Raw genomic sequence first — 25,850 nt, 5'->3', positions numbered from 1 at the left:
TTTTAACGATTGCACCCGGTGAAATTTAATGATAATGTCAACTGGAAGTGTACATGTTGACCGGGCGGTCCAAACTAGTCATGTGGAGTAAGAGCTGATGAATATAAGCATCTGTCAGCTCGCTTGTGGAAGTCCTCGGGCATATACTTCCTCTCTACCATCCATACATTTTAACTGTCTTCTGATCACAGTCAGTGTTGTAACATCCTACTATAATCCGGTTACTGATTTGAAGACGGGTGTACATATACATGCATATACATGGGTTTTTTTTTTTACGTTTATATCAGAAATATATTTACAGCTTGCTAGTGCTTTTAGAAGCATTTGCACTTTATCTTTGCCCTAAGATATACGAGTGCGCAAATGTGTTTAGTCTGGTAAATATTGCCCCTGGCCTTATTAGTTATGTATGAGCCCACGAGCTCCATTTAGGCCACGTTCACGTAACACGTTAACCAAACAACGTACACACCACGTATAGCCTAACAGACACCTGTTAATTCTTGTTTTTCGTATTAAAATTACCTACAGTTACTTTGAGGGCAACTTGCTTATTTGATACTCGTGCTATGAGCATAAATCAAGTTATGAAAATCATTTATACCTGCCTACTCCGATGTACATTTCCTTCCTCCCATCATAATGCCACCGTCGTGTAAGTGAAATATTCGTGAATTCGGCGTAAAACACAAATCGAAGAAACAAAATAAACTGTTACATTTGAATCCAGTTTGTGGGCTTTAATCTACACGGCGCATTTCGACAATAGTTAGTCAGGGAAAAAAGATTTGGGTCAAAGTCTCGTATCGACGGCATCAGCGAGTCATGTAATTATACCTGTGGTGATGCAAATAACCAGCTATGATTTCCGATTGCTATTCTGCCTCATAAATCACGTTATGTCTTCATTATGGATAAACCACTGGATTATGATGAATTCTGAATCGGGTTTGTTCTTGGCAGGAGACATAAGGCAGTTCTCAGAAACGTTTGGACGGTGACCAAGCTCAGGGTCGCCAGGTGACAGAGAGGCAGGCATATTGTAATAAAGCTTTTTTTCTCTTCTTTCCTTTTTTATCATTCGCTGAATAGTTGATTTTAATAAAGGTTTCATCTGATATATGCATGTGGCTCTTTTTAATTCCAAATCTGTTGCTGTCATTAACATAACAAGGAGTTCTCAGGTGAAAAAAACCTCTCGTCTTCTGGCCGGCCAAATTGGCAATTGTTACGGTTCAGAAATTACTGGACAACGTGATGGCTATTGTAATGTCATCCGTTACTTACACTGTTTGTGCTTTGAGGCGAAATAATGATATTATTAACAGTAAGCCTACCTAGCTAATTAACTAGTGTTTGAAGTGATCGTCAAAATTCAATGACCAGTTCCCGTCGATACATTCTTCTGTGGAAATCTTTTCAGCGGAAACATTTCTCAACGATTAAATGCTATAAATGATTTCAGTGGAACAGTGAAAAATCTAATCTACCGTTGGTTACATCTCGGCGCGCCTTTACCTTGTTACGCTTTTAAAGAAGGGTAATAAAACCAGACTTTATGTGTCAGAGCCAGGTAGGTCAGGGTAGGGCTTATAAATAAATATAGCGAGAGTTTAAATACCACTATAAGCCTTTATTTCACATGTCACATCAAGACAATGTGCATGATTGAATCGGTTTACACGGAATATGCAAAAGGATATAAATGTGCCAAACAACAGCATACGTATCGTGCCGTGTAAAGAAGTATGAAATGGAATTTGTGAAGGTGTACACATTTTTATCTTGCTTTATTCTTTATTTGCGGCTAAAATGTATACAGAAAGATACTCTTTTTCTTTCTATTGCATTATCAAAATAAGTACGATCGGTATTTCTCTGTATTGATTCCCCTAGGCATGATTAATATATAGTATCCTGAGGAATTTCGATTGAAGATCCCAGCCTACCGCGGCCGATAATATCGTCTTATGTTTTTCTTTATGGGTTTTTCTTTAAGTTCTCTCAGTTTATTGCTCTGTTCAATACAACATATATTATTTTATTTGACTACCAAAATTTCCCGCTTTATTGAAAGGAAGGCTTTTTAAAAATGGCTGATTTAGTGTGCTGACATTGCTCGAGGCATTTCTGTGTTTAAATGTCGTCCGTTAAAATAATGGTATATAACGTTTCCAATGTGCGGAGCACTGTCAGAGCAGATATGGGGCAGGGAGTTTTGTAAGTGTGGCCAGGCCCTAATTACCTCTCCCGTCTTGATTAATTCCTAGCGATGCGTAAGAAAGTCGACGTTTCTTGCCATCTTTAAGGACGTATCGCCGGAAGTGAGTTCGCCACGGCTTCTTCATGATAAAAACGTGTCCGATCGGGGACTCCATCAATCTCCATAGGAACCAAAGCCATCGGAAGCAATTAGATTGGTGGGAGAAGTGAGGGAGCTTTCGTTGTCACACCGCCACCGACGGAAGTCCCCCCAGCCGCTCTCCCTCAAACCAAACCCTCTGGCGAGCTAACTTTTACTCCCTTTGACACCAAAGAACAAGCCACAAAGCCAACAGCCAGTAAGGCAGACAATGATAATGGGAAGATGAAATCAGGAAAAAAAAAACGGAAGTGGATCCTGTCCAACTATCTGATCTCCCTTTGTGTGAAAAATGTAAGGGTTAAGGTATCAAAGGAAGCCAGTGTCACATTTAAAATATGGAAAACATATATATAGATATATGCCTTCGTTCTTTTGTCCAGTGCTGCTACAGATTTGAAGTATCAGATTACACATCGATCAAAACCTGCACACGTTTAAAGTGTAAATTCTACTCAGTTTCGTCTGTAAAAAAGACTACATACATGCATATGTGTAGTGTGTAAATTATGTGATTTTTCCAGTTTGCAAGAAGCGTTTAATCAAACGAAAGTATTTAATCACATCAAGAAGTGATTTTTATGGACAGTAAAGTTTCGTTTCTAGGAAACGTAGACTTGGTTTGTAGGGTTGCTTGTTGTTGAATGCGGAGAAAAACAAAAGATGAACATGTCTTTCGACTTTTGAGCTCATTTCAAAGGACAGTTAAATTTTAAGGAGGGCTTAATTGACCATATTTTGCTATAATGGTACATGAAGTGAATTTTTCACCCCATAAAAGATTTTTGTGAAATCTATGTCAATGTTATAGGTAACTAAACCTATAAAACAGCATATATTATATACCGTTAACGGTAACAAAACTTACATGGGCAAAACCATTAAAAACCTATTTATAGATACAGTTTTAGAAGTCTTTCCGGTTGTGCTTAGTTAATTTTCTTTTCTTTTCAAATAGCTTTCATCCTTATTTCTATCATATCACGTCGGCACCGTCTTGTAGCAGGCCGGCCTTAATACCGACCAATCTATATAAAGCTGCCTCACTGGAGTACAAAGCCCCAAAACAGTCATAACACCCCACCCATGCAGTCTCAGTACACCGAGACGGGACTGGACAGGCAATGGGTTCTCACTTTATGGCTTAGAGCTAAGCCAAGGGACTATTTTGGTATCAATTTCAACATGAGATGATTAGTTAGTATAGTATTAGTATCTCGACCTGTTGCAGAAGTTGCGCATTTAAATTTACTTTGGCCTAAAGGCTACTGTACCAAATGTTATGTGAAGTTCGCGTATACTGTAGTACATACCAAATACACATCCATTTCGAGTATACGCCTTTAGGCTGTTTAGTACAACGTAAAGTTATAACGTACATGTATATAAATTTGGATGATGTTGGCCTTAAGGCATTTATGCAGTCTGTTTTGTATATACAGAGTGCACATTGGGAATAATGTGTTTTTGTATATATTACGTAACTTGCATGGGGCAGCATGGAAGTATTACAAACAGCCTTTAGTCTTCCACCTGAAGGCCTTCAGCTAAAGTTCACATATTCTATTACAAAAGTATTACAGATGAACCTTGTTTGCGCATAGGCCTCTGTGCCCAATGTTCTGAGAATCGCTAATCATTTGGATAGGAAATGTTTAAAGTAATCCGGCCCTTTTACACAGCTAGCCTTGTCAGAACACATATGCGCTGTTATAGTTTGTGGGGAGGGAGGATACTATGTATAAACGTGCTTAATGAGACATACCAATTCCACCAAGATGTGAGAAAATGGACTCCGTCACACTGTTCATGTCTTCCCCAAAGACTTACGGTTGTGCAAAGTGAAATAAGGTTATGTGCTTGGTCCATTTAACTTGTCCTGTTTATTACGGGTTGGTCGTCTCCACCCTTTAAGCGCCAAAAATAATGACCACTTCGGTGAACAGGCTGTTAATGGTGAAAGATGACAGCCCTCAGACGCTATTAATACCTACTCACTGGTAAAAACTGATTTCAAAGGCTAATGTCTTCCCAGGCGGACATTAGGATGCCTAGCTGTTAGCGGGTAATGCTTCGGCACTTACCGGAAGTTGCCAGAGGAACACCGGAAGTAGCTCTACGATCATGCTACAAAAGAGGCTGCTTGATCCATTACTCGCCCTGGGTGCTTGCAATCATGCCTAGACGTCCACAGCCCCTTTACGACTTGGGTCTCGGAGATAAATATCGCGCTCAAAAGAGATGCAGGGAAGAGATCAACCCGAATAGGAAACTGATTTCCGCATATGCTCCAAGTCTACCTTAGTTCTATTAACCAAAGCCAGAGACAATGTATATAATCAGAGAGAACGTGATCACCTGGAAATGAGGCCTCTGTCAGGTTGGCCACTCGGTCGCTTTGAGGTTGAGGGGTTTCTAAAATTACTATTGGCTGCAAAATATATCCGAGTGAACTGTGTGTATCCATTACATGGAGAGACTGGATTCTGTAAAGAGGCGCGGACATGACAGAGGGGACAGCCACAAGTGGACGAAAACATATCAGCTTTCAAAGGTCGAAATTTTAGCGACAAGGATCGCCAATACACTTCTCGAATAAAGTATTCAGTAGTTCTTTTTCATCAATTTTCTATTATTTTTTTCTTGTTTACCAAGAATTATATGTTACCTATAGTTCGGCAGTCACAACTCGGCGTCAGTCGCCACGATTAACTAGTTTAGAATTGTAATATGTAAATCTCAAGCTAACCCAAGAATTGGGCTTTTCTCCACTGAATGCTTTAAGTATTTTGGTGATAATATATCAGCAACTGCTTCAAAAGCTGGTGGAATGACAAATCCGTGGAGGTAGTTATTTTGTATATCAACTATCTGGCCCGACAGAACGTTTGAACGATTTCTATAGCAGACTTCATCAGGGCAGGCTATATCCTAACTACTTTTTGACATTTTTTTTTGAAAACTTCTCCTGCGACGTCATTTACCTTATCCATACCAGTTGGCCACTGACAGACGTAACAGTCAAACATTCATCTGTGCAAAATCTCTTACGATTATTATTACATGTATTAATTGAAATCATATCGGTGGAAATAATAAACACTGGCCTTATTAATATACACTGATATTTGCTTGGCGGTTTTGACACTTTGTTCATTGAAATATTCTAAATACAAGTGTTACAGATACTCATAATTGATATTGCCTTATATCAATTCATTTAAATGATATTATTTAAAATATCATTTAAATCATATTACGCGAAATAATTTACGGTACAGTTAACTTTGAAATATTGTAATAACATACAACATGTGTCTGAGGAATTAACCTATATGAACATGCATAGAAGAAAAAACTGTAGACTTCGCCAAGCTGCTCACACAGGCTTACGTCATCATAACGAAATGGACAGAACCTAGGAAAAAGCAACAGGCATCACCAAGCACCTTATACAGGCGAAAGGGAAATGGACAGGACCTACGAGGAGGAATGCAGGAGTCTTAGCCTAGCAGCTTATACAGACACGGTTCCTCAGAGAGAAATGGACAGAACCTGTGAATAACCAACATGCATCACCAAGCGCCTGGCTCCTCAGAGAGAAAAATGGACAAGGACCTACGAGAATGCAGGAGACTTAGCCAAGCAGCTTATACAGGCCTGGTTCCTCACAGAGAAATGGACAGGACTTAGGGGAAAACAATAGGTCTCATCAAGCAGCTTATACAGGCCTAGCCCCTCAGAGAAAAATGAATGGGACCTAGGATAAAACAGCAGGCATCATTAAGCAGCCTGCACGGGCCTAGCCCCTGATGGGGAAATGGACTCGAACTGGAATAAACCAACAGGCAAGCTCTTTTAAGCTGATACCAAGCTGAGTGTTTCCTTGCAGTTCCAACTGGTTATAGCTTAGAATTGTTCAGACGTTGCTTGGTACTGCTCAGACGCAGCTTGTTGCAGGTTGGTTGATATCCAATGAGTTAGTAACACCTCGGTCCCACCTTTGCTTTGAACATGTTTATGACCATCTAGTTACCAATGTCTTACAACCTGTGAAATTGATTGGAACTATGCGGAGGCCGGTGGGTATGTTTAGAGTTTGCCTCTGTTTTTTAACAATCGCTGAAACAATTAGGTGAAAAGAAGGCTTGTCTCTTATATCAAGGTGGCGCTGTAGAAAACTATTTGTCTTACTGTGAAATACATATGTAAGTCCATGTTGCTACCAGATTTGTTGTATTTGTTTATATAATCGGACATGATTTGATTTGTCTACTTACAGCCCACGCTTCCGAAGTCTTTATCCTAATTTGGACATTTGGTTTAGTTGGATTACCCTGGGCAGTCCGATTTCCTCCACCCATTAGACTGACCGACATCATATAAATGAAAAATTCTTGCGTATCGCGTTATAAGCAACAATGAAATAATAATAAGTAATCAATAATTAGGGTTCACCCAGGTACCATGCAGGACCCCTTGTTGTTTTCGCACAGATTATTGTTATTATTTTTATTCCACGGATTTTGTGACCGATTGATTTTCAGATTTTCCCCCAATCAACCAGTGTATTTGAACTTCCGCTTTAAACCGTGGAAGCTTGCCACTGGTCGAATATATGACATCATAGCTAGTTTTTTGCCTAGTCGTAAAACTAAATTTATTAACGTAATTTCAATAGCCTGCAAATCTATGAAAGCTAGAAATCTGAAACATACACCAAATTTTGGCTAAAAAATTATGAAATTTTTTTACCATGTCGTTTTTGCGGCTCCGTATTTTTTTAGCCTAGCAGGGTAATTATCTTTGTGGTCACCTGGGACTGATGAAAGATTTGAAATACAATAACTTCAAGCTTTCGTAATACTGATAGGAATAATCTGAAGACGGAACGATTAAACCTTTGACTTGCAAATATCTAATCATTCTAAATACGTGGGAGTCTATATATCGACTAATCATTCTAAATACCTGGAAGTATATAGATCGACTAATCATTCTAAATACGTGGAAGTATATAGACCGACTAATCTTTAATACGTGGGAGTTTATAGACCGACTAATCCTTAATACGTGGGAGTCTATATATCGACTAATCATTCTAAATACGTGGCAGTCTATAGACCGACTAATCCTTAATACGTGGGAGTCTATAGACCGACTAATCCTTAATACGTGGGAGTCTATAGACCGACCAATCCTAAATACATGGGAGTCTATAGACCGACCAATCCTAAATACATGGGAGTCTATAGACCGACCAATCCTAAATACGTGGGAGTCTATAGACCGACCAATCCTAAATACGTGGGAGTCTATAGACCGACTAATCCTTAATACGTGGGAGTCCATAGACCGACTAACCCTAAGTACGTGAGAGTCTACAGACCGACCAATTCTAAATACGTGGAAGTATATAAATCGACTAATCATTCTAAATACGTGGAAGTTTATAGATCGACTAATCATTCTAAATACGTGGGAGTATATAGATCGACTAATCATTCTAAATACGTGGCAGTCTATAGATCGACTAATCATTCTAAGTACGTGGGTCTATAGATCGACTAACATTATACAAACCATACCCACATATACACATATTAGTAGTTTTATAAATATATAACATGATATATGTTTCATTTTACAGTTACACAATTATACGATAGATATATTGTAATACAACATATAAACATTTCCGGTGCTTGGTGGTTTGAAGCTATACAAAATTGAACTTACGGTCGTATAATAAAATACCATAGTACATATAAATTATATTCAATCCTTTCACCTCATAAGACATTTATCGACTAAAGTCCGGGTCCGTCAACTGTCATGCCCTTTCCCAATGAAAGCTTTATATCAAAAGACTTTCTCAGTTTTCTGGTATTGGGCGATAACTATCCGCGTCCATATTATTGAAAAGTAAAGGGTTAAACATCAACGAAATAAGCAAAGTACATTAACACCTTACCGTAATTTAACGGCTCTTCCAAAACTCATTAAGCACAAGGTTGGAGGTTGGATGCCAAATGTTAAAAATCAGGCTTTTTATTATTACCTTTCATATTAGGTGTAGCATAGATGTAAAATCATTACTAAACATTTTCCCTTAAACAAACTTTTTTTAGAGAATGTCGAGAATTACGTTACATGACAGGAAACTCAGGAAAGGAAAGTTTGTGCGCATGAATGAAATTTGAGCTGATACCATGCACTCAATATATTTCTTGTTATTTGACAGCTGAACACTGGAAAAGCACCAATTTAGAAATTGTTCAGGACGCTGTCTCTGGCTTCTCCGTAATCCGCCAGAGCCCACAACCTCAAGTTTTAAGTGTCATTCAGCGCTTTTTTTTAACATTTGCACTTAACACCGCGTCCAAAAACTAGATCTTAATGATGAGAGACAGGGCTCTTTATAGCAGACTGGTGGTTCACGTGCAGGGACCCTTTCTCTCCAGGCGACGTTAAAACAATGGATTATTTCCCATCTCATTGATCAATTAGCCAGGAGACTGGATCAGCCTCTCTAACATATGTTATACCCTGTTCTCATCTCTTAACCTCCTCATCACATTGCCCCGTCTGTTAAACCCAGCCTGTTAACTCAAGTAGAAAACAAAACGTGCTATTATCGATCGGTGCTCGTCGGGAAGTCCAGAACGAGGCTGTAACAGAGGCAGCACGGATGCTCCAGATTTTACTAACAGTTTAGAAATTATTTAACTGTTCCTGCACACCGAAAATGATAGATATTCTATGTTCACTAAGTAACACGTAATATAATATATCTGCTTGAAAATTAAAACACTTCGTTTTTACCTTTACATTTTCATATTTTACACTTGTTCTTTTTTTGTAAGCATGTTATGAGATTTCAGGGGTATAGAGAGGATATAAGTTTGTTGTTTACAAATATTTAAAGAGCCAGGTAATTATCTTGTTTTACGAATAATTTTATTTCTAAAATATGTATGTTGAATCTTTCATTTTTAACTAAGGCACAGATTTAAGTTGCTGTGATTGCCATAAGTGTAATTTGCTCTTCCCGTCAGTGGATTGTCCGTTGAGTATCTCTACCAAACCGCAAAACTCACTTTACCACGCGTCTGCTCGCATAGCACCCGCCCTTCGTCAACTCGCCGTGACGTACTGAAAATGGGTGCTAATTGATTAAATGATATTTTAAAAGACAATAGAAATGCGGCTATCTCTAGGGAGAAAAAGGTCGGAGGGATTGTCATATCTCCTCGTTCTCCCTTTATCTGGGTATTTAATATAACTAGAAATTCCCAGAGCAGATTAGATAATGCCAGCCAAAGCTCCAGAGGTTTAAAGAGTCGAGACCAGCGACATGGACTGGCTGGTGGCCACTTTGGGGGGATCAAGTAGCTAAAACAGATTGACGGTAGTTAATGACAGGCTTTAAAACGAGGCCTTAACTAAGCATCATGTTAACAGATGTCCCATAAGCACTCCGGATTAAAAACGGTGTTTAACATCAAAGAAAGTATGACACCCTTTTTGTGCGATATTACTCATTCAAACTCCTCCATCATTGTTAAATATCTTTTGTCGAAAATTGTGGAATTAATTTAATTAGCAATTTCCGGCAATATGATAACTTTTTGTGCAAAGTCATTGAAACCATGATCCGCGAAGAATTTTAGATGTCGAGTGGTCGGGTATTTTCTCCACACTCGTGTCTTTCCAACACTTAGAAACGCTTAACTTGCAAGTCAGTAAGTATCTTGCCAAATGTCGGTGGTTTACCCGACGCACCCTGGTTCCTTCCACACATAAAACTGATCGTCATATAGATTTATAAATGCCAATAGATGCATTTGTTTGAAGACAGGATGGTATATTTAAAGTTAACTCGGGATTGTTTGTTTGTTCATTAAACTTTGTACACAAACTATGGATCAAATCAGTTTGAAGGTTCAGCAGTTGCAATGCTATGCACTGTGCACATCTTAAGTGAAAATGTTAAACCGCGTTCACACGATTTGATTTGATTGTTCGTATCTACCATAGTGTATTTCTATTAGAGAGTCACCTATATTCAGGTGTCTGTAAAATCAGTTATACTCGCTACCGAAACTGCCTTTAGTAAGTGACACTTAAGAACATAAGCTCTATAAACTGATGTGTTTATAGAAAACGAAATTAGAATACTTTTTCTAATTCATAATGTTAAAATCCTTAAGCTCGGTTTCGACGGCTTTGGGTGACGTCATAATTATTCAAAAACCAGTGGCATTCAGGATATTGGGCGGAGTTCAACATGTTTCGACGGAAGGCGACACCAGTTACCTAAACTGCTATCGACTTTAGCGTAAACGTTGTTTTTGACACTGCCATATTTTTTGAATTGTTTACACGTTTTAGTATAATATTAACATTGTGAATCAGAAAATGTGTTATATTTTGATTTTCTTTGCAAGAATATTGACTTCCAACATATCCATGTGCAGAGCTTGTGTTGTGAAGTGCCACTGACTGAAGACAATTTTTGGTAGCGAGTGTGACTGATTTTACAGACAGTTAAATATAGGCGACTCTCTGATAGAAATAGGCTATAGTCGAATTCGACCAGCTGAAAGAAGAAAAAGTCTTTTTCATAGGCCTAGTTCATACGATGTGACTCGAGAAATGAACCGTGTGAACCCTACTAAACTTAATTTTTGCATGAAGAAACCCATTACAAGATTCGTTTTTGATCTTTTCTGTTTTGTTTATTCAGTTGATTTGTGAACGCCGTTCAAACATACTTAATGAACATGGCGGCTGTGATGATATGTCATCATTTCTATGCATTTAAAGCGTATAAATGATGCCATACTATCCACGAGCTGTGTGGAACTCCTCCGGGTATTGAGTATGCTCAGGGAAACAGAAAATCATTCACAAAACGAACTATAAACATCGATGTCCAAACAATGCTTGCATGAAAAAATTTGGACTGATTGGATTTTCCAGGCACTAAATAGAATACGAAAATGTTGAGACTTCTCTCTTTTGAGGTCAGCTCTCCTTTCATATATATAAAAGCTATATCTGAGGCTATATCTTCGAGTGTACACCTACCCATATAGCAGACAGAGCACTAAAGGAATGTAATATAGCTTGGTTCAAAATTAATGCTAAATATTGCTTCCTCCTAAGCTAAAGTAAAAGCTGAGAGGCAAGATATCTACATAATATTTATTCATTATTCTATAATAATTGTAAAGTTTATAAAGCGCATTGACAATGTGTCCCACAGTAGAACCTAGCCTGTGGCTTACCGGGTCAGATTTCTTTCTTCTGAAGAACGCTACTTTTAATTCGTTGAAGTCCTATACTACTTTCTGGTTTAGGGTTATGGAAGAGGGGGACATATCGGAAAAGCTAACTTTGGACGGTCAGGCGCGGGTTATAGTGAGTCAATGAATCGTGTAGCAACGATCATGTTATATTAGCCTACGTAGACTGTAATTATAGGCATAGCCTGGAACCTCACTTAGCAACTGTTTCGCCAATAAGTGAATAAAAGCTCGGTCTTGCCCCATACCTTGGGGTAAAACCGAGCCATACAGGTTAGACACTGCCCCAAACATCGGGATAAAACGGAGACATATAGTTTAGACATTGCCCCATACGTAGGGGTAAAACGGAGCCATGTAGGTCAGACATTGCCCCATACGTCGGAGTAAAACGGAGCCATATAGGTTAGACATTGACCCATACGTCGGGGTAAAACGGAGCCATGTAGGTCAGACATTGCCCCATACGTCGGAGTAAAACGGAGCCATATAGGTTAGACATTGTCCCATACGTTGGGGTAAAACAGAAACATATAGGTTAGACATTGCCCCATATATCAGGGTAAAACGGAGCCATATAGGTTAGACATTGCCCATACGTTGGGGTAAAACGGAGCCATATAGGTCAGACATTGCCCCATACGTCGGGGTAAAACGGAGCCATATAGGTTAGACATTGTCCCATACGTCGGGGTAAAACGGAGACATATAGGTCAGACATTGCCCGATACGTCGGGGTAAAACGGAGACATATAGGTCAAACATTGCCCGATACGTCGGGGTAAAACGGAGCCATATAGGTCAGACATTGCCCCATACGTCGGGGTAAAACGGAACCATATAGGTCAGACATTGCCCCATACGTCGGAGTAAAACAGAGACATATAGGTGAGACATTGCCCCATACGTCGGGATAAAACGGAAACATATAGACTAGACATTAACGCAAATGCTTTTCTCGGCACTGGTATCAACCTTTTTTTTCATTTATTTACATCTTTGTGAGGTAAACAAACAATTTGAAACCAACAACCTTATAACATAACATAAAAAGGAAAGAGTCATTTCAAAGAATTACAATGGACAAGGAATTCAATGTGTTGGTTTAACGCATTAATTTATCAAGACATCTAAGTGTACGGACATCTAAACATCATCCCAGTCTAGAGGGTGAAATGAGTACACTTGTCCTATATCACAGGCACAAACTCAGATGCATAAACTAATTTTTTTTTTTTTTTTTGAAATTTTGAATATATACATGAAGTGATTATAAAAGTAGAATGTATAATATATAAATTCCAATATGGTTTACAACTATCCCTAGACATTCGTATATTCTCAACAAAGAAGTTAAATGCAGATATTTTACAAATGAAGCCTCTTTATAACTGATGCCTGTGCCTTTTTCTTTATTATTTCGTAGCTGACTTCCTCTCAGCTCGTACGTGGGAAGGTCTTTCAGCAAACTGCGGATGGTCGTGGGTTTCACCCGGGCTCTGCCCGGTTTCCACCCATGATAATGTTGGCCGCCGTCGTATAAGTGAAATATTCTTGAGTACGGCATAAAACATCAATCAAATAAATAAATAAATAAATAAATATTATCTTGTACTGATTTTGTTACATAAAACTTTTCTGCGTGCATGCTGTTTATCAGCTTGCCATGTATTAACATGAAAAAATGATGGACTGTTTCCTGGTTTACCAGCTTTCCAATGATTGAATACATTACGAGTAAGAAATATTAATGTGTGTATCTATATTCTTTGTTGTTAATTTTAAAACAGTAAATGTGGAAGAATTGAAGTTTTAGAATGACAAGCCGCAAATAAGCCCGATTAAGGAATATAAGCCACATTCTGATTTTCATAATATTTTTTGTACTCTCTATCTAGGTATATGGTTTATGACATGTTTTCATCTCCAGTAATGTTAAAATATTAATGAAGAAAAATACTATGAAAACGGCTGGAGCTATTTCAGGCTGTTGTGAGTGTATAGTAATATTTTGTAAACATCGTATTCATACCATATACATGTATATTGTTTTTTGTACAGATTATGAGAAATTATGGTTGTTATATGATTGTTGGTTTCAAGCTGGTATAAACAAAGTATAACACTATACCCTGCAGTACAACAACGACATGCGGTTTGCTAGCTGCCAAACACTCACACGCACACGCAAGCGATGAAATTCGGCCTCTTGTCAATTTACCTCATTCAAGGTTTTATTTTGTTTGTGTAAATGCTTAAATATAATGTATCAAAAAAATGCACAGGTGAATTTTCACATGATAAATCCACAAATATGTCTGTCAATTCTATACCTTGACATTGATAATCCTTCTGATTCTTGTTTTAAAAAATTTGACCGATATGTTTGGATGACCGGGACAGTATCTACCCTGCTGTTTTAAATTATTTTTATAAAACACCGCATCAATCAGTTTTAATGCACATATAGGTTGTATAATTCACGATGGCTTGTGGAGTATCTCATGCCACAGTCATGCAGTTTAACTGTTCCTCATACCTCGGCTTTATGGGCTTGTATTGTCATCGGTGTATTCACCGTTATTTGAGCATGACAAATTGGCTTTCTTCCACCTTAATATATTCTTTGGCTATGAACTAAATTTCACAGGTGAGCCAGATAATACGGGATCTGACGAGATGCGCGTGTTGAGAGAAACTGGGCAATGTCTCTATTTGTCTGCACGCTCAGACTTAGCCTGGGTAAAGATAGCACGAAAACAATGGCAGGCGATATGAAACTTCAAACAAAGGTAGCGATTTCAAATCTTTTCTGTGTGAAGTTTTATGACTGAAATTCTAGTCGATAGATGGTAATCTGGATGGAAATACACCCTGAGTTATTGCCGTCAAGCGTTTATTTAACGCAGAGCCATTGAGTGAAAACAAAAGCCAGCGAAACATTACGGTTAATTTCTTGAATGATTAAGCTGAGTATGAGGCTGGGTGGTTAGTTCGTACTGACAGGGAGAAAGAGGCCGCTGGGAACGCCCCGCGGGTCGGGCGCAGGCGCGTGTCGGCACGTGGCAGGGAGATCCTCTAGCCCCTACCATGTTTGTCCCTGTCTTATGATGCTATGTTAGGCAGTGTTCGCGTGGACATGATGCGCTCGGAGGCAGCAGTTTGGATAAAGTTGCCATACTAACGCCGCATTAACCCGAATGGTTAATTAAGTGGTTAAACCGTGCAGAAGGAAAGTAGAAATTCAACAGTTTAATTAGACGAAGGAGGAAGGCTGCTCAAGCCACGAGAATACACAGCCCGTTTATAATACCGCTTTCTTCGAGAACTGCCGTCGCCATGCGCCTTCCACAGACTCGATGTCAATCAAATGTACATATCCCGAGGAACACTGTCTAGTGTTTACCCACAAATAACAACAGGAGTAACCTATAAATGATTATCCATTCATTCAAAGCGGCCCGTGAGACTCTTTCAAAACTTTCCTCCCGCCGCCTCTTTTTCTTCTTTCTTTTAACTTTTCAAAGAATAGGAACAATGAAAAATGACGAGCGTATGCTTTGAAAAGCCACAGCTTTACTTCAAATACGTCAAACATGCGCCCACCGCCGTCTGGTTCGTCTTCATTTAACGTTTAACAAACCCCGGGGCAGAGCCATAGGTTAGAAGTTTAAACTTTAACAGTAACCGTTCGAGAAGGTCGCGCGACCAAACGAACTAGTGACCATCCCAAGACGTGTAGGCAAATACCGGCGAGTATTCAGGTCTCGTGACTGCTGTCCCCGTCACCCCCCTACAGTCTAGCCCCTAGGGTGTGTAATTTACTAAACATCCCCCACCTCACCCAGGAAGACTGATCCCTTATCAAAAAATATTTTCGAACGAAAGTTAATGTAGGAAGCTAATTACAATGCGGCAGGTTTAGAAAACAACAAACATATCTTGCCCTTCCCTCATATCTTTGTTCCTGGTCCGCCTTGAGTAGTCTAACGCACAATGTCGAACTGTTTTACACTTTGCCCGGGGGCTTGACCACAGAACTACATGTAGTTTACCTGACTAGGCCCTGGTCACTTGTGACAACGCTGACACGCGACACTCGACCCGCACAGCTTAGTGGACCCTTCCGAGGCACAGTGAATGCTGATCCACGACCATTGTTCTCCGATCACTGAGCATTCGGGACGTCAACACAGGCTTACTGTGATACACCTTGGGATCATCCACTTGGGCAGTAGAAAACGCCAAGTTTAAATTTGTCGATCACTTTTTGCAGCAATGGATTTATTTCTTGCGGTTTTTCTTTCTCCTTTGTACATATACAGCCGTCCGGCGTAAGATATCCCGACTGTAGTTATTTTGCAAGGAGGAACGTCACGCCGATGTTAAAAACGTAATATCTGGATAAAAAATGTTAGTGTGATGTTAAAGGATGGAAAAATTATAAAGAAAACTGAGATAGCAAGCAGATAGTTTACATTCGCCACCCTTCTTTTCCAACTACATAGTTTCTAGGGAGAGGGTAGTGGCTGGTTGGTTATTGTCAGTTAAAATCAATTCATTCTAAAACATAACAAAAAGCTTTAAAATATATCGCATATAATCCTAACAGCTTTCCACGAAAAGATCGGCTCATTTAGCTAGGCTGTAAGGAATTTAAGGAAAAAAATTCAGTTTACTGTCTATTTGAGAACAGTATAGATGGTAGAGAATGTCATTATACTCTCTAAGCAACACAAGGTCATTACACTCTCCGGGCCATGCAGGCCTGAAACTGTACCAAACAACCAAACGTCATCTGGATCACGCATACATGTGTATGTATACAGTGTATCTAATCTGAGTCTAAGCCTTGATACTACTTCCCTTCAACGTCCTTCAAGGACGGAGTAGACTTGCGCTGGTCTTTTATGAGTTGTAAAATAGGTGATGTTAAGCCTACATTCTTATCAGCTACTTTTATTTTCAGAAAATGTATATTTCATGTTGTTATCAATTGCATACATCGCTCATGTGGAATTCCAAAATAGCTAACTGTGTTAAATTCATGCAAAGGTGGGCTTTCTTTAAAAGACAATGTGTTGTCTTTACCTTATACTGATTACAACTGAAGCCGAAAGCGACAAATCACCATGTCTACCTTGCCTATATAACATCTGAAAGTAAACAGATTTTGGACATAACTACGCTGGATATAAGTATATTTTCTCAAATTACACGGGAGACTAAAAAGCCCCCCACACAAACTCTCGATGATATAGTTTATTGGGAAATAATTGCACAACCGGTGCACGTGCCCGTTAGTTTACATATATACTATATGCCTAATTCTATCCCAACAATTGACCATAAACTCACCTTTTGTACAAAAATCAGCCAGTCGAATGCCGAATTATCAAATTGCGCCCATAAACCCCGGCTTCTCGTTCAGGAGTACGGGCCCATCTAGGAAGGCACGAATTTGCCATGTGTTATGATATAGGACAACATCATCGGCCCTCTGATGTACATGTTATCATTTGTGCCTACATATACCAGTGATCTCATCTGCATGTTCATCATCAAAATTCCTCCATGTTCCCGAAAAATTTTGCCCCCCCCCCCCCCAACGTATATTTCTGTTATACATTTGGAAAATTTATAAGGCAGCTTGAGTTTATAGGCTTCCTGAGTTCTTTTAGCGATCTTAAGTAGAACAGGTAAGTGCATCCACGCAGTTCTAATACCAAATGAATTTCTGCCATTGTAATGCATGATAACTTATGAAAAAAACCCATAAATATAGACATTTATTACGGTACCTTTATATATTTCCTATAAATAAAGTTGAATGGAAGACTATATTAAATATGAATTGAAATTCTATATGCAAGCTACACACACGTGTAATCAGCATAGCCTTTGGTAATTTCTTCAAAAGCACACCCTTAAATACTGGGTTCAACAGACAACATGGACGTGTATATATATATATATATATATATATATATATATATATATATATATATATATATATATATATATATATATATATATGTATACCTCCATGAACAGACATAACTTTTCGAAATACATTGCTTAAAAATGCTGCATGCACTGATACGTTTAGGCCTTGTGCACTCTCGAGGAATGTATATATGGTCCGACATTGTACTTCCACCCACTCTCTTGAACTCTTTTTCATCACGTGTGTTGCACAAGTTCATAACTTATCTGTGCGCAGAAATATTATTTTAAGACAAACATAATGTTTTTTTCACAGAATGCAACCTTCACATATAATAGCTGTAAACTTGGTTATGCTTTATAAATAAAAAAGTAAGTCATATACAGAAAGGTAAAAAAGGCTGTGATGAGCAAAAACAACTTTTCAAGGAAGCAGAGATGGATATGTGAGAATTTTATCCTGTATATCCGGCTGTACTTTTGCGCCTGTTCAGCACACAGGCCTACGGTCCGCAACGTCCGGTGTGACTTCAATCTTCACTGCCAACCGACGACTTCCTAACATCATTCCCAGAATGGAATTCAATAAATTCGGCAGGAAATAAGGACATTCCCTATGTCACGAAGGCGCAATCTTTCCTAAATTACTACATTCAAACCTTTCACCCCCAATCTAATGGCCAGATTGGTTGAGATTTAACTTTCTACGCGATCTATTGAACACAATTATCGCTGGCGGGGTGATGTCGAGGCGACAGAAACGCGAGCACTCAAGGGCTGGGTTCAGTCATGCATGACGGTATCTAACACGCAGTCTGATGCTTAGACTTCTCATTTCATAGCCAAATCCACCTGGTTTCCGTGAAATTTAAAATGACACAGATATTCACAAAATACACCTCACCTATCATAACTGCCTAAGGAAAGCGAATAAAACAAAATACAAAAGGCAACAGTAAATCGAAATTATTCCTCAATTCACATATCGTTTGGTTATATTGGATATTATTTTGCTAATCTGCCCGTAAATCGACACGCATTTTATCTGGCACTGCCTTTCTGCAGGCTCTTCATAAGCCTCTTGCTGAAGTCGTGTAAACAACTACACGTGTTAGATTTGGCTGTCATTCCGGCCTGCTCACAAGAGCCCTGTCGCCGAGGATTCTGCGTTCTCTTCGTAGCTGTCACACCGCTGCATGTCAATTTCTCCGGCGGACACCGGCCAATGAATGAATCTGGCGCGTAACCGGAGGTTGTGATTGGTCGTGCGGATTTACGCATTACTTAAACACGGTTTTAGTATAAATATCTTCCTCGTAAATCAAACTACGTTATTCTGACTCTTAAAACTACTTGATGCGGAACTAAAGGAAAACTGAGGCTTGGAGTGTTTCCTCTTCATTCTGTCACTGGGGAGGCCGGCAATTGCATCACAGTGAACATCCGTAGCGGGAGATTAGCCGGCGAGCCGCCTGACTCCGTATCCCGTCAACTCTGGGTTTCTAGGAAGCAACGCAAATTGATACGAAAATTAACGTCCGATAGGAACGGGGAATTTAACGGAGTTTCCACAAAGGAAAAAAAAGGCCTGATGCAGAGTATAAAACAACAAGAGTACTACAGGGCATGTACCTTTACCAGTTTACCTGGAATGGTGTTCCCAGGTAATTATATCAGTCTACATACGGCATTGTCTCCTAGTAACAGAAGCTTCATTGCAGATACCTATGATGTGCTGCACTCTACGACAGAATTAGCATATTTAATGTCGCCGATATAGAATAGGCAAGTTATTGCCGATTGCCGCATTATGCTGTTATTGATCAGTCATCGGAAGTCATCATTTCGTACGAAAGTGATTGATATTCGATGGGTCAACTTCTCCTCCTATTCTTTTACAATACATATTTCTGACCTTTTGTGTCTGTATTTACATTTCTTCATTTCCTCTTTCACGTGCGCCGAAACCGTTGTTGTAAACAATGTTATCTACGTAAAGGAGGGAAAGTCTCGTGTGACCATTTCGCAAATATTTGTATTTGCTTGCATATTTTGAGACAATATCTGTTGTAAATAATATACCCCAAATATATATGCTTATTTTCTTTGCACCGTGCACACTTCTGCTGAGGTGCTAAAATAACTGACAGTGATATTGACATCGTGATTTGGGAGTTTTGTCGAAATGGATTGGAGTTCCATGATTTGATTAGGGTGTTATGTATGTGTGTTTTTATGTGCCATTCATTCCTTAAAATGTTTGACTGATAGACTGTGATGGTTCTGTCGTTTAGATCCTGCATACGGCAAAGCACCATGGAGTCCACAGCCACCAGCCCAAACACAAGGTGAGCCTTTACTTATTTTAAAGTCATAATTTATATTACGTTGTCACTTAAAAACAAAGATTACAAGAATGCATAGAGCGAGGCATATATGTGGGCAAGTTCAGGGGACAACCCCTTTAACATGCAGCACTGCAGAGAAAGTCGTAACAACCATTTTGGTTTGTCCGAATAAATTTTTTATTTTTTGCCACCAGTAAATTTAGGAGGTATATATATTAGCTTTTAAGAACTGATAAAATATCATGGACATAACTGAATTTTGATTGAGTTTCGCTGTGTTAAAAATACGTCCTTTTACTCTTTAATTTGTTAACTTAAGCAAAAGTATTACATCGTTAAAAGATTGTCATCACCCACAGAGCTAAGATGTTGTGGTGTATATGATAATCTCTGAATACCCGACTAGTTTTCCGTGTTGATGAGAAAATGTATATCTATCTGAAAATAACGGGATTAAATTGTTCCCCTTTTCTAGTTGTGTAATAAATGATTTAGAAACATATGGACACGGTAACAGCACGTACTTGTCATTCATCTGGAGGGCTCTCATGATTTCTTACAGTACTAGCTTTTGATTCCAACCAGTAGAATAATTGAATGTTTTTTAGATAATTAAAAATCACGTATTTTTGTTACGTTAATTGATGTAAAATTTATTCCTGTGTAAATACATATGGATTTATCATTTATTTCCTGGTGTTGACTGAAGACAGTGTATTAGTTCTATGTGAATATGCGAACTAGTCCTTGTAAAATGGCATGGCTGTATGTATATATATATCTATATATGAAGTTACATATATATCAGACGACGGCATGGACTTAACAAATAAACTAAGCGCTTTGCGATATTTAAAATTCTTTATGGGTCATCTTTAAATGATGTTTTTAGAAAACCTACTATTAAAACCTGTTTTATAGAAGTTTTTGGTCTTAAAGTAAGACAGTTTTAGTGTAAACGACAACGTTAATTATAAATCGGCAGTAAAATGCAGGTGTATTTATCTTGAGAGTCAGGGGAAATTAAGCCAGCATATGACATAAGATTGTTCCGTGGTTTTTGTCCTAGTGTCTCTATTGTCCAAGCTCTTTATGGTTAAAGTTAATGTCGGGTACCACAAGGTACAGTCTCAAAAAATCCTGCCATAGGAGTGTAACACGACACAAGTGTTTAGTAACCTTTGTTATAGTCTGCTAGTATACTGTTAATCATCCATACACGCTGACGCTTCAAACTGTTATGTTTCGGAGCTTTTGTCATACCTGGAAATTATTTGTCCTGATTTTGCGGCTTCAGTTTGCCTCTTTATACTGCCTGACACACATCATGCAGGTGGTACTGTATTTTATTGACGAGATGCTCGTTGCTTTTTGTGATGGAAATTTACACCTCATTTCTTCGCCTTGCAGGTTATCCGCACACCCCGATCCCGTCCATGGGGAAAGGCTGTGACCCCACCCACTCACAGTGGAGACCCCAAGGTAAGATTTCCTTTTCTCTCGCCTTTCTACTTAATTCTTGTAACACATTAATAAATTATATTTACTTATTTAGCCTCTCGTCGTTGACGCGCTCTTACTTAAGTATGTAAATGATGTGAATCTTATTAGGGATTAAACAACGGTTGTATATCACGACAGGGTGTGTCATAATTACAGTTTTCACGAAGTCAAAGGTATGATGCGCCCTTTGTTTAAAAACAATTACAGGACTATGTTTTTTGAGAGAAAAAATGTGTGTTGATTGCTGTCGTTGCATTTTGTCGGATATCAAACACTGGATTAAACTGTCAACGAGTAACTGTATACTCTAGCCGTAGTAGGGTTTTAGGTTGCATGGCGTCTATACAACAAATGTAGACGCCGTGTCCATTATGTACTATAGATAGATTCAACGAAATGTGATCCCAATTTTTTGGGGGAGAAGAATCTATGTCGAGGAATAGGATTCTGATTCTATAGTCCTTGTTACGGACACCAAGGTATGAAAAAACCCCGTATTGTCAAATTTACAGCATCATCCGAAAAGACTGTTAAGTAGGGTATTAGAGTTAATCTTTTGAATACAACTTTTCGTTAACGCCACATTAATTTAAACATCATCGTGAGGAGAGGATTAAGTCGGTTTCCATAGTTACACATCGACATATGTGGCTAAAGTGATTAGTTTAGGGAGTGTGTACATGTAGGAATTGTCAATGCCACATGGACGGTTATTCTTGCCACTCTTAAAGTATATTAACAGTGACAAGGATATGTTACTCGGCGTAGCTTCGACATACGTCGCGCAAAATGACACGGTATTCTTATTTTATATTATCTTATTATTTGTTGTTTCGACCTTGTTTTGATTATACAAAAATGGTCAGCATTCACACATTGGGTTAACAAATCCTCCGAATGTAACTAAATTCAGTTTGTCTGCCCCAGGCCAAACCCTGAAAGAAAAGTATATTCCTGAAAGCTCACCAAAGACAAGAGATAAACCACAGTTTAGTTTATCGTAATTGTTATTATTTGCCGAAGTCAATATTTTTCCAAGCATCATTAAAGTGCACTTATTGTGTGCTCTGGCGTCTGGGATGATCGGATTCCTGAATGCACACGAGTCGGCTATCACTTGATGTAGGGATTAACGCGGTAATGAGCAGATAGTTCTTAATGGCGGAAAGGTGAGCGCCTGTGGGAATTCGTACTTTGTCACTATCTGAAAGCATCAGTCTGAACCCAGATCTAGCTTATTAATCCCTGTCATAGATTTAATGTGGTTAAAAGTCAACTCACCATCACCCCCTAAGGTGTTATTACGTGTCAGCTATACTTCGGTGTCAGTACTCACGTACATATAAAGAATAACGGTGCATGTCTGTATATGCTAGACAAAAACACCCATTGCTTATTACACTCCAGTTTAACATAAAGAATACAAACAAGCTCGGCAAAAGCGAATTTTAATTATCAGCGATGCACAGATAAATACCTCTGACAACCTCTTTCACAAAATAGGTAATGTGCAATATTCAGGTATTGGACTGTGGACATACCTCAGTTTGCCTGACAAAGGTGTGCTAACTTAATTGGTGGGGGTAAACACTGGACTTGGGAATAGAAATTAAGTAAAACTCGAAGCACTAGTTTCCAAAGGCTTCATTTTGATTAGTTTGAATTTTGCCAAATTTGCTGTTTGGCAGTTTCTAATTTAATAGGTATCATACAGAATCCACAAAATTTGATCTCGATATTCAATCCATAAGAAAAAAGAAAAACCGAAACACGTGTGTATTTTTAATATGCATTATCCCCAACTGAAGCTTAATGTTTTCATATTTATTTCTTAAATATATTTCATGCGTAAAAATGGAATACTGCGCTATCAACGTGTTCAGACAGAGGACAGACAAATGCATTTTTGGTAAAAAAATAATTATTGTATTTTAACTAGGAATTTAGTTATTAAATCATGCTTGTTTTCTTTGTACGTGTAATTTTTTGGCTATAAATTTTGAAATAACGAGGAGATATGGAGATAAGAGTGATACGCCTTAAGCCATACACTGGGGCGTGGTTATCACAGCTGATAAAGGGAGATAATAGAGCGGGATTGTAGAGACACTGTGAGAGACCGCACACCTTCTGCTGTTCCCGTCTAATGCTGACACTTGCGTCCCTCGACTGACAAAATCTCCAGCCATTGTCCGAGCATGTCCAGCTAGTCACGTGACCGTGAAATAATTCTCTGACACGCGACTCTGGACTCAGATGCCACGAAATGATCTTTCATTGTGTGTGATAATCAAGACTATTTGGACGGCGATCCACGTGTCCTAGGTCTTAACCCGATCTCATTCACACCCGAATCTGGTCATTTCTCAGCGTCCACTGGTGCTGACACGGGTCAAGACCCCGCTTTGGTCACCCAGCATGGCCAAAACATGGCCTCGTGAACGTCAGGCAGAGGTTAAGGGTGTAGACAGCACAGGGCGACGACACTTCAGAACATACTCTAAACATGCTCTGGGTCAATCTGCAGTAAAACAGTCCAGGAAATAATAATAATAATAATAATAATAATAATAATAATAATAATAATAATAATAATAAGTGGGAGTGGAAAACAAACTTACACTGATCATTATGTCTATGTTTATGTTTATTGACTCCGTCCACCAAATCAGAAACACGGAAATATTATCACTAAATACCAATATAATATAAATGGTATTTAAAATGATCGCAGAATTTTGTTGCATTTAAACCTTTAAATAATTATTTTTATGTGTTATCAGGATATTTAATGTTCTTTTCCATGAAGTACGATATTTAACATCAATGCCGATAGTATATCTGCAATTCGTACCTGATGCAAAATTCCGTACCGGATACAAAAATTGTTTTATTGCTGGTTGAGGTGTGGGGAGGGTAGGACGATAAGTATTATAAAGCCTGTACTATAACTGTCACAACTGTTATTCCCCCAGGCTGAATATCGAGATTCTTGTTTAAGTGTCTGTGGAGACTTATGTATCTTCCTTTCTGACTTGTTTTCCAGGCAGTGGGCAAATCCAATTGTGGCAGTTCCTTTTGGAGCTTTTATCCGACAGCACGAATGCCAGTTGTATAACATGGGAGGGAACTAACGGAGAGTTCAAACTGGTCGACCCGGATGAGGTGGCAAGGAGATGGGGAGAACGCAAAAGCAAACCCAACATGAACTACGACAAACTGAGCCGAGCTCTCCGATATTACTACGACAAAAACATCATGACCAAAGTTCATGGCAAAAGATACGCCTACAAATTTGACTTTGCTGGACTGGCTCAGGCAATGCAGCCCACAGCGGCCGATCCCAGCGCTTACAAATACCAACAGGACTTGTTTATGTCGAGTTATCACCATCACAACTCAAAATTGAACTTTATGAATGCCCATGCGCCCATCCAGTCGTCTCCGTCTAGTTTCTTCGGTAGCCCATCCAGTTATTGGTCGCCGAGTGCTATTACGTATCAAGGACTGCCCAATCACACCATGTCACACCATCCAGGCCACGTGTCTTCACACCTTGGCTCATACTATTCTTGAGTGTAGGTGCCTGCTTACATATTGACTTCCCAAAACTGTTTTTTTCTATATAAACTATAGGGTACACCTGAAACTTTTGGAAGGTTACCACATGATGCTCACCACGGCGGTTCTTGACTATTGTCCCTACCCGGCCTTTGGAACTCACTAGTCATTTGAAGGTTGTGCAATATATGTATATAGTTTAATTTATCTTATGACATAAGAGGAATTGATTCACTAATTCCCTTAAACATGAACTGTGTAAACATGTGTAAATATAAAATTTGTATATAATTATTGTTAAAGGAACAATAACTTTTGTTTCCCTGACGTTGTTAAATATATTGCTGAAATCATTTATGTTTTTTTGTTCGAGTGACCTACTTGTGTTCAAATACTAGTATCTACGATATGTCTTAAGTTTTCCGAGTGCTTTCACTCCATTTGACTCCCCACCTACTCGATTAATGAGAAAAAAAAAACAGAGCTCTTGGACTTGGTTGAACTCAAAAGCGCGGATTATTTATTTTCAAATCAGCTATGAAGTCGAATTACTTATGTCGCAAAAATGTCTCTTTTTTTCCTCGTGTACTTTTATTACTAATATTGCATTTGGGGTTTTTTCCGAAAACTTGCGTCATTATATACTATACAATTCCCATGTATTTCTGTTTAATTCTTTCGTGGGCGTCATTCTTTGTCTGGCGTCATTCTTTGTTTGGCGTTACCGTGTTTTGACCTTGAAGGATGTTGTCGTTTTCTTTTCCCTGTATGGCGTTGTTACATATTGCAGACGTCGTCACTTGGTTTGTACAGAGC

The 25,850-nt window shown here is 38.8% G+C and overlaps 1 protein-coding gene across 1 annotated transcript; it reads left to right on the top strand.

The window, feature by feature from the left end:
- Positions 1–21,389: 21,389 nt before the first annotated feature.
- On the top strand, positions 21,390–25,171 carry LOC135475474 (transcriptional regulator ERG homolog). Its single transcript, XM_064755386.1, has 2 exons — positions 21,390–21,452; positions 24,520–25,171. Exons 1-2 carry the CDS (start codon positions 21,407–21,409, stop codon positions 25,047–25,049), a joined length of 576 nt encoding a protein of 191 aa, XP_064611456.1. The 5' UTR covers positions 21,390–21,406; the 3' UTR covers positions 25,050–25,171.
- Positions 25,172–25,850: the final 679 nt, after the last annotated feature.

The sequence above is a fragment of the Liolophura sinensis genome, chromosome 9 (genome assembly GCF_032854445.1).
Source record: "Liolophura sinensis isolate JHLJ2023 chromosome 9, CUHK_Ljap_v2, whole genome shotgun sequence".
NCBI classification, from domain to species: domain Eukaryota; kingdom Metazoa; phylum Mollusca; class Polyplacophora; order Chitonida; family Chitonidae; genus Liolophura; species Liolophura sinensis.
The sequence above is the reverse complement of the archived record's forward strand: the minus strand, read 5'-3'. Positions and strand labels throughout refer to the sequence as shown.